Here is a 9500-nt window from a genome sequence, read left to right on the forward strand (position 1 = left end):
GCCAGGATGAGAAGGTGGAGCTATGTCAATCCAGGTGTACATAGTTGGGATAAGTGCAGCTTCACGGATTTCTTAAATAGACCATGGTGTCGATGACAAATTTACAGATGCAGAAATGGAGAAGACGCGTGCGGCATATTTCTCACCCGCTGAGCAGCAATTATTAATGGAAATATATGAAGAGGTGAAGCATATAATATGCAAAAAGGGAAATACGGCAGCTGTTATAAAACAGAGAGAAAACGCCTGGCAGACAATCGCGGACCGACTGAATGCGTGAGGATTTTAAAATATCTACTTTGAACGTTGTACACTCTGTTTTAATTGCTTTTAATATGCTTGTTTTATGTGTTGGTTTTATTGCTGTAGGCCTAACTGTGTTTATGTGCTAAATGTGCTGGTTTTACTGTAAAGTGTCTTTGAGTAGCCTACCATAAAGCACTAGGCTATATAAATAAGTTATTATTATTATTTAGCCTACTGTCCCTCAAAAGTTAGCAGAGGGAATTAATGTTCCTCAGGAAATGTACCCTAAAAACTAGGCCTAATTTCAAACCCTTATTCACAATGCGAGAATATTTTTTACAACCATATGCACAAATCTCTGATAAGCTGTGTCTAATTCAAAATATCTTTCTACGATTAATGTTCATACAGAACAAACATGACTGGACAAAAGCGATCTTGGCAACAAGTCAAGATAATATACAAAAACATTTTGCAGGCTGGTAAGTGCCTTAACAGTTTGCAAATGGTATGTAGAAATTAGATGCCTGCTCACATATTTTATCTAAACTGATTTTAGCAGTGAAGAAGAAGACTCATTTGTCTGGCACTGGGGGAGGGCCACCAGCTCCAGGCTTCACCCCAGCTGAGGAATTGGCCCTTGTCTTAAAGGAAGGCCTGTGATGGAAGGGATTGAGGGTGGGATAGCTACTGACTGTGTTCCACCTGCAGAAACTGCCCTCCTCATACATGGTACATTTTCCAGTACTGCATATCAGACACAATCACCCATTTATACGGGCATATGTGGACTGTCTGACCTTGTTATGCCTTGCAGTGTCCGGAGACACAGTTGCACTCCTGCCACCAGGCGAAGATCCAGTGAGTATTATTCGTTAAAAGCACAAGGCTTGGCACATCCTGTCAATACAAATTATATTCAATATGGCAGGGGGAAGGAACTTCTGCAGTATGGGAAGGGGCTTCTGCAGCTGATGACGAGGAGACTGTCACTGGATTCCAGAAGGCCTGAGGTATCATGTAAATTGTATGGAAATGCATATTTAGCCCATAATGGATGAGAAGTCAGTTCAGTTTATTCTTTGTTCCAGAAGGGCAATTTGTATGAAGCAGGAAGACATCACATGAGAATATACAACACAAACCACACAACAATTAACACAAAAGTATTTTATATAGCACTCATAATATATATTTGTAACAGGATCCAGACACAGTACAGCCTGACAGCATAGTAAGTATGGGCTATAAAGTAAATCAAAATTATGCATAATTCCTGTTGTGCTAATCAATGGGTGGTTTACAGAATTCACAAACTGTCAGAGGTCTCTACAGTCAACATCTCAAAAAACAAATCGAGCTGGCAGATACACAGGTTGCCCTCAATAAAAGGCGTCTCCAGGATCTGGACCTTGGTATTGAAATAAAGAAAAAGAAACTGAGGAAACTGGATCTGGAGATAAAAAAGAAACTAGAAAAATAAGTAAATGACTTCAATCCATACTTTAAGCATATCTGTAAAACAATGTATTAATTTTGTTTTTCTCCCCAACTCACTTACAGAGAAGACACTAAAATCTGTCATCTAAAATAATTGATGTATTGGTCTCTGACTAGCCTGCCATTGATGTCATCTGGGAATATACCTGCATTGTCCCACTCAATCTCCGGTGCCAGGGCAGGACCCCTTTCCTTCCTCAGACAGGCAACATTATGTAGGACAGTGCAGGCTACAGTGATGTCACATGCCCTGTCTGAGGTGACCCTCAGGTGGTGGAGACACTGAAAACGGGATTTGAGAAGGCCAAATCCCATTTCAATTCGGGACTTTGTTCTTGCATGGGCAAGATGGTGTCCTTGCTGTGCTGCTGTCTGAGGGTCTGCTAGGGGAGTCAGAAGGTACGTCTCACAGGCATAACCCTTGTCTCCCAGAAGAATGCCAGAGAATTCACCTGAGAATACAAAATGTAATCATTACAACTACACATAAACACAATTGTGTCAAATGGTTTGCATCAAATGGTTTACTTATCACTGAAATGTGTGTGGCCTACCTTGTGATAGTCGCTGAGAAATGGTACTCGACCTAAAAACTCGGTCATGGACAGACCCAGGCCACTTTGCCTCCACATTAGTAAAGATACAGGCAGCATCACAGATCATCTGAAAAGATGTGATGTTGCCTATTCGTTACACATTTAATGCACACAATACATTTTGGCTATAGTTGACAGTATAGCTAATTAAATCAGTTTTACCTGAACATTGATAGGCTACTGTGGAATGATTTTCTGTTCACATAATCTCCCTCATGGGCCCCTGAGGGGCGTTTAATGCGAATGTGTGTGCAGTCCAGCGCACCAATGACATTAGGGAAACCTGTAACACAAAATAGTTTGAGTATCTGGTGACTGTTCTAAAGTAACGCTTTTTTGTAATCTATATTTCATGTTACCTGCAATCTTGTGGAAATCCTCTTTGATGTAACACATTCTTCTGTGGCCAGGGAAGGTAATGAAAGATTTGTGCCAAGGACTTCAGTGCCAAACACACACTTCTGACAGTACGGCAAATAGTGCCTTTATTTACCGTTTCGGCATCTCCCACAAAATATAAAAACATGGCGCTTGCAAAAAAGCGCAGTGCCACACAGACCATCTGTGGGATGGTGAGAGCATGGCTTCGCCCTGTGCGGTGCTGAATTTTGGGACCAAGCAGTCTGCACAAATAACGATTTCCATCTCCAGTTAATCTGTACCTCTCATGCAGGTACTCGTCGGGAAAAGCTAAAGGGTCTGATCTGTCCCGAAACACCCTCTCACGTCTGAAAGCACGTCTCAGTATCAGTGCTTCTTCGTCCAAAACGTCATTTAGAAATGGGCATGCCATGGTGCAAGAAGAAACACAGGTGAATGGGACTTTATATATCGCCCTCATCACTGACTTCATTGAAATCACCGTTGCAACTTCATCAACCACTTCTAACCATCTAAACAACTGCAATAGTAGGGTTTAAAATCAAACTCGTGACAGAAATAGTGACAAGTAATGCATGTAAAAAATAAATCAGAAGACAACGGAATAACTGTTAAACACGTTTATTTCGGATCAGAGCGGCAGCTGATTTAACACATGAGACTCAAATTAATCTTAGCCTGGCTGTCAGCCTGCTCTGGAGGCGGCTAGCTGCAAAGAATAAATCTCCATAGTTACTTGGCTGAGTTTAATTCAACCTGCTTTCGTGCAACCAAGTCAAAGCTAAATTCATCCAGGATAATTTGAATATCCCGGCTTAATCCCTTATCCTGGTTTCGTGCAATAGCCCTCCGGTGCGTTAAGCGCTTAGTTTAATTGCGATGGCCTTTGTTAATTGCATGATTTATTTTAACGAAGCAAAATTCACTTAAGTTATTTAACAGCCTCATACCTCAATTGCAAATTAATATAAGCGCTTGTGAATGCGTAGCCTATAGTGCCAGCTCAACATGGCTGAAAAAGATCCATTTGTAAAACTGGCCGCACTTTTTGGGGGGGAAATGTCTAAATGCTTGTCCAAACAACGTCAAACTCATTGCACTCCATTGGATTATAAAAAGGATATTTGCAAAATATGAACTTTGCAGAGTTCCCAGTTCTCGAGATAATCATGCCGCCCTGTAACGCAATTGAAAAAAAGAGAGACACAGAGATTCCTGGTATTATTAGAGGGATGTACTTTCAGGGCTCTCAAGCCTCAGGGCTCTCATGCATTTTATCCAATTCTCATGCAAGACCTTGTATTTCTCACGCTGAAAATTAGGGGATAACTTGTCCCGCTATATACAATTAATGGACAAGGCGTAGGCATATGGAGTGAAGTTTTCTGGCGAGTTGATAGCTGTCTCGAGTTATACAGAGTTAAATGCCACCTACAAGCCAATCAGAAACATCACCCGCACCCCCTTTTACAAGGATTTTCCCTTCCCATGCCTGTGCTGTGGCTAACATAGAAGAAGCAACAGTTAAAATCAAATTCACTTTATTGAGATAGGGCAAATCTACATATCAACTATGTAACTGTGAAAATACACCCAATGCTGAATTAGTCCTTACACATGCTTCAGTGCTTCACTGCCTGGAACATGAAGTTATTTGCATCCATGTTCCAATTGGCTCTTTTCTAAGAAGCTAGCTAGGGATATTTGTCCCTAGACCACGGTCTTCTCTTTTACAGAACATTCAATTTAGCACAGAAAAAAAAGCCAGAGGTTTGTTGTTGGAAAAATTACCTCCATGGTAAGACAAAAAAACAAAATTAATTTGTGTTTGTGTCAGCATCCACACAACCAATTTGAATTCATTAATGTTGCTTTAATGCTGATAGACTCACTGGTAGTCTCAACACAACTCAGTGGGATTAAGGTAAATAAATCTTGAGTCATCAGTGAATGAATAAATTAATGCATTTCTACGGTACAGTGAAAAGCAGTGCGTTAAGTTCAGGAAGTAAACCCAGCTGGGAATGCACACAAAATGCATAATGTTTCATGAATAAGCATATACATGTGTCAATGCACCCACAAAGGGTTCATACAGAAAATTGCTACTGTTGATTTGTCTGTCAAATTCTATTCTCATTAATGGCCATATATATTTTTAAGACCTCATAACAAAATAGAACGCAGTTCATCCCACAAAAAAAAAGCATCCGAGTGCTACACATTTCATCCAGACAGTTATCCCCAGCTAGATACACAAAGTTTTGACATTATAACGACGAACACACTAAGGATTAGCCTATTTATACATACATTCTATGGTTTATAGTTGTCACAGTACACACTATTTTATAATCTTAATCCATTATATTTTGTTTCAAGGAAAGAACAAGCGTCTTAGGTCAGACAAGGACAGTGAGATATTAACTCAGACAGACTGTTTTCCACACAGCCTCTTTTTCTCTTTATTCATTCTTAATGAGACGTCAGTGTGTGTTGGGAGGGGGCATATTCATTTTTTGTATTAGTTTTCAAACTCCTCTTTCAGAGATTTAAGCCCACAATGGTGGTTTGTTGAGGCAGTCCAACTTCCACCAATTATTATTCCTAATTGATCAAATTGCTGGATCTCTGTGTCCATCCGTTGGTTTACTCAAATGGGGCTTGGGTTTAGGTAAGTTCATTCATGGTTTGCAGAGACTGTTAGCCATTAGCTTAATGCCATGTAGCCTAATGGCGAAGAGTGTTGCATATAAAGAAAAGGAAAAACAGAACTGACATGTATTCTGGGAAATCTCTCGCTACATGGATAAAGCAGGTGTTGTTGGTGGCCATGCCTCAGCTGATGATGTGGCGGGCATCCTGAGTTTGGGATTGACTGTCTAGGATAATGGGGGGGGCTCACAGAGCAGCAGGTCATCGTCCCCCAAGGTGGAGCTGTGCTCCGAGTTCACAAAGTTGGGGATGTTGAAATGGGACAGGAAGTCTTTTCCCCCGTCCCCCTTGCCGTCCTTAGGCAGCCCCCTGAGGCAGAGCCCTGCAGCATCCTCGCCCGTCATGGCTAGCTCCTCCTCGTCATCCTCCTCTATGGCGCAGGTGCTGAGTACAGCCAGCCTCCCTCGTGGCCTCTCTGCCTGACCAACCACAGCTCCATGGCCCCACCCCTGCTGCTCCTCCTCACTGATGTAAAAGTGGAAGAAGGAGCGTGACTCTTCCAGCAGGGGGCGAGACAAGGCCTTGTCGGATGTGTCCTGGGGGCAATTAATATCCACCACGCAGGTACCTAGACGGTGACGTTTTTCACAGGGCTCTAGGTTCCTATCAGGTGAAAGAGAGGGAAACGTATTTATCAACTGTTGAGTTTTAAGCATGTATGTGTTTATCGTTTATCTGATGAGTTTAATCAGTGTTAAACCAAATGTTATTTTTTGGTGGAGAGCAGCTTGTTAAATATTCAGACATACCATTGATTAGTATTGAACAAGTCCAAATATGAAATTCAGTAAATAAAAAATCAGTGCATTAAAAACTTTGGGTATTGTATGAGTTTAAGGTTACATTCAGTTGTGTCCAGATATTGGACGAGATACTGTCGTTTTATTAACAAACGTGCATCTCAATAACAAAGGAGACACATTTTTCACTCCCTCAGTGACTGTTTGCCTAACTTCAGCTCTTATCTCAATTTGCATAACCTTCCTTTTAATCTCCTTGCAGCATAACAATTCCCACCATAGTTTATTATGCAATGCAGAGCAGTTAGTCAAATTTGATCAAGGATCATTCCCGGATGCTTTCTCACAATACTGGTTGTCAGAGCTCTCCGTGGTGCTGAAACTGTTCTCCCATCCAACCTAACCAAAGTGAAATTGTATTTAAATCTCCCAACAAATTTACTTCCATTATACCAATCAACAGCTACACACATGGACAAAATTGTTGGTACCCCTCGGTCAATGAAAGAAAAACTCACAATGGTCACAGAAAAAAATTGTATCTGCCAAAAGTAATAATAAATAACAATTCTATGAATGTTAACCAATGAAAGTCAGACATTGCTTTTCAACCATGCTTCAACGGAATTTAAAAAAATAAACTCATGGAACAGGCCTAGACAAAAATGATGGTACCCCTAACTTAATATTTTGTTGCACAACCTTTTGAGGCAATCACTGCAATCAGACGATTCCTGTAACTGTCAATGAGACTTCTGCACCTCTCAGCAGGTATTTTGGGCCACTCCTCATGAGCAAACTGCTCCAGTTGTTTCCGGTTTGAAGGGTGTCTTTTCCAGACGGCATGTTTCAACTCCTTCCAAAGATGCTCAATAGGATTGAGGATCATAGAGGGCTCATAGAAGGCCACTTTAGAGTAGTCCAATGTTTTCCTCTTAGCCATTCTTGGGTGTTTTTAGCTGTGTGTTTTGGGTCATTGTCCTGTTGCAAGACCCATGACCTGCAACTGAGACCAAGCTCTTTTGTTACCATTCGGATTATCCGTCTCTTTGATTTGTCATCAATTTTCCTCCTGCGGCCACGTTCAGGGAGGTTGGCTACAGTCCCATGGATTTGACATTTCTGAATAATATGTGCAACTGTAGTCACAGGAACATCTAACTGCTTGGAGATGGTCTTATAGCCTTTACCTTTATCATGCTTGTCTATAATTTTCTTTCTAATCTCCTGAGACAACGCTTTCCTTCGCTTCCTCTGGTCCACGTTGAGTGTGATACACACCATGTCACCAGACAACACAGTGACTACCTGGAGCCCTATATATAGGCCCACTGACTGATTACAAGATTGTAGACACCTGTGATGCTATTTAGTGGATATACCTTGAATTAACATGTCCCTTTGGTCACATTATTTTCAGTCTTTTCTAGGGGTACCATCATTTTTGTCGTTGTTTAAATAATTCAGTTGAAGCATGGTTTAAAAGCCATGAAACCATGCTTGCTTGTTAACCAATGAAAGTCAGACTTTCATTGGTTAACATTCATAGAATTTGTATTTATTATTACTTTTGTCAGATTAAAGTTTTTTCTGTGACCATTGTGAGTTTTTCTTCCTTTGACCGAAGGGTACCAATAATTTTGTCCACATGTGTATATCAAATATTTCATCTGTCTGTAGTCTTCAAGTCTGTATCCATGGAAAGGTGGAATGATTCTTTGTCTCTTACTCTTGATGTGGGGCTCCTGTCTTGGTCAGCAGAGTGAGAATAAAGAACATGAAGATGACAAACACAGCCAGGCCCACCCAGAAGCCAATGACGATAGAGTCTGTGGGATCAGGTTGAAAAGCAATAGTTATTTCTTACTTTCACTCTCTTTCCCCCTCTCTTTCTTAATGCAAGCTATGTTTTGTGTCTGTGTTTCTATGGTGTGTCGCAGACACACACTCATACTGTGTATATAATATATGCTATGTACACGACATGAAACACAACAGACCACCTTATAATGGCATCCACAATCATCTAAGCATTAGAAATACAATTGCAGACAATTGGGAGAATTTAAAATGTTTCCACTAGCTGGCAGACAAGGGGATTTTCCCCCCCCTGTGAAATGCAATCCTCCCTTTAATTGTCTCTGACTTAATTTCCTGTGAAGGTATAGACTCACAGAGCTCATATTCGTCCCTTTGAAGAATCAATCTTGAGCCTAGGAATTATGTCACTCCGTTTAAAAAATTAAAACATTAAATGTGGGGAAGAGCATACACTCAAAATGTAATTAACTTAAAAGATGGGAATATACACACAAACACACACAATTAAAAAGGAAAGGAACCTTATTAGGGCATAACAATTGCTTCTCTCATTATAAAACATCTTGCTGTTAACCTCAGATGCTATGTTATCGGTAATCAGATGTTATGTACTTACATCGATGAGCTTTGAGACCCTCAAAAGACACAGGCTCATCATCATCATAATATTCATACTGCCAAACATAGTCACTGCCACGAGCAGTGGCCCGACTTTGGTTGCGAAATTCTGACATATCAAATGAAATGCGTCATGCCACTTGGCCTGACCTGAGGAAGAAAAAAAAACGTTAGTAATAAGGTATTTGATTAGGATAATAAATATGGACATGAGTGTGTGACTCCAATTACATCTTAATACTCAAACCCAACCAAAAGCAAATGTTAAGGTACTTACATATGTTTCAGTCTTAGATCCCTGTTTAAAAATCATGGTATTTGTCAGTTGTGGTCATCACATTTTACGGAATTCAACTCAGTATTAGACAAATAGAGAAATTAATCAGCAGCGTATTCTTCTTCCGTCTGTTAGCAGGAGACTCGAGTTCTCCACAACAGTATGCAGCAGCTCTACAGAATATCCCAGGTTCTCAGGAGAGCTGGGAATTATATGATGTAACATCGAGGGGTGGCTACCTCTTCATTTATGCAAAAATATTGGTCCGTTGACCAGGGGCGAATCTAGGTTCCCACTTTTGGGGGGGCTAAGCCCCTAGATAAAACCTATTATTTTTTTCTGTGACCCAGCAAAACTAGGGACATTTTTGAAAATATCCTTTTAAATAGTGTCCTCTAGTGGGGTTTAGGAAGAGAAATCAACAAATTTAGATTTAAAATATAAATATATTTTTTTTTTTATTAAACAAATTTGGGGGGGGCTAATGAAACAAAATAGGGCTAGATACGCCCATGCCGTTGACTATGCTGGTCAGGAATTTAAATGCAGATGCCCATCGTGTTATTGCACGACTTAAAACAATGGCATATCACATATAAGACGGAC

At 40.5% G+C, this 9500-nt stretch overlaps 2 protein-coding genes across 2 annotated transcripts; both read right to left on the reverse strand.

Annotated features, from left to right (window-relative positions):
- Positions 1-1555: 1555 nt before the first annotated feature.
- LOC136948145 (putative nuclease HARBI1) lies at positions 1556-3135 on the reverse strand. The gene is given in 6 exon segments (XM_067242466.1): positions 1556-1699; positions 1861-2198; positions 2301-2429; positions 2521-2625; positions 2702-2765; positions 2767-3135. Coding segments are annotated over 6 exon segments (1149 nt in total).
- Positions 3136-5605: 2470 nt separating this feature from the next.
- LOC136948007 (melanocortin-2 receptor accessory protein 2A-like) lies at positions 5606-8733 on the reverse strand. The gene is made up of 4 exons (XM_067242262.1): positions 8616-8733; positions 7908-8007; positions 5831-6041; positions 5606-5788 (listed from the first exon to the last, which is right to left on the reverse strand). The coding sequence occupies exons 1-4, from the start codon at positions 8731-8733 to the stop codon at positions 5606-5608; spliced, it is 612 nt and encodes a 203-aa protein (XP_067098363.1).
- Positions 8734-9500: the final 767 nt, after the last annotated feature.

This window comes from Osmerus mordax, chromosome 8, assembly GCF_038355195.1.
Source record: "Osmerus mordax isolate fOsmMor3 chromosome 8, fOsmMor3.pri, whole genome shotgun sequence".
Lineage (NCBI taxonomy): Eukaryota > Metazoa > Chordata > Actinopteri > Osmeriformes > Osmeridae > Osmerus > Osmerus mordax.

Coding starts and splice junctions, on each gene's coding strand:
- LOC136948007 (XM_067242262.1), bottom strand. CDS start 8,733: ATGTCAGAATTTCGCAACCAAAGTCGGGCCACTGCTCGTGGCAGTGAC. Junction 6,042..7,907: donor ACAGGAGCCCCACATCAAGA/GTAAGAGACAAA, acceptor TTCACCTGATAG/GAACCTAGAGCCCTGTGAAA. Junction 5,789..5,830: donor GGCCACGAGGGAGGCTGGCT/GTACTCAGCACC, acceptor GACGAGGAGGAG/CTAGCCATGACGGGCGAGGA.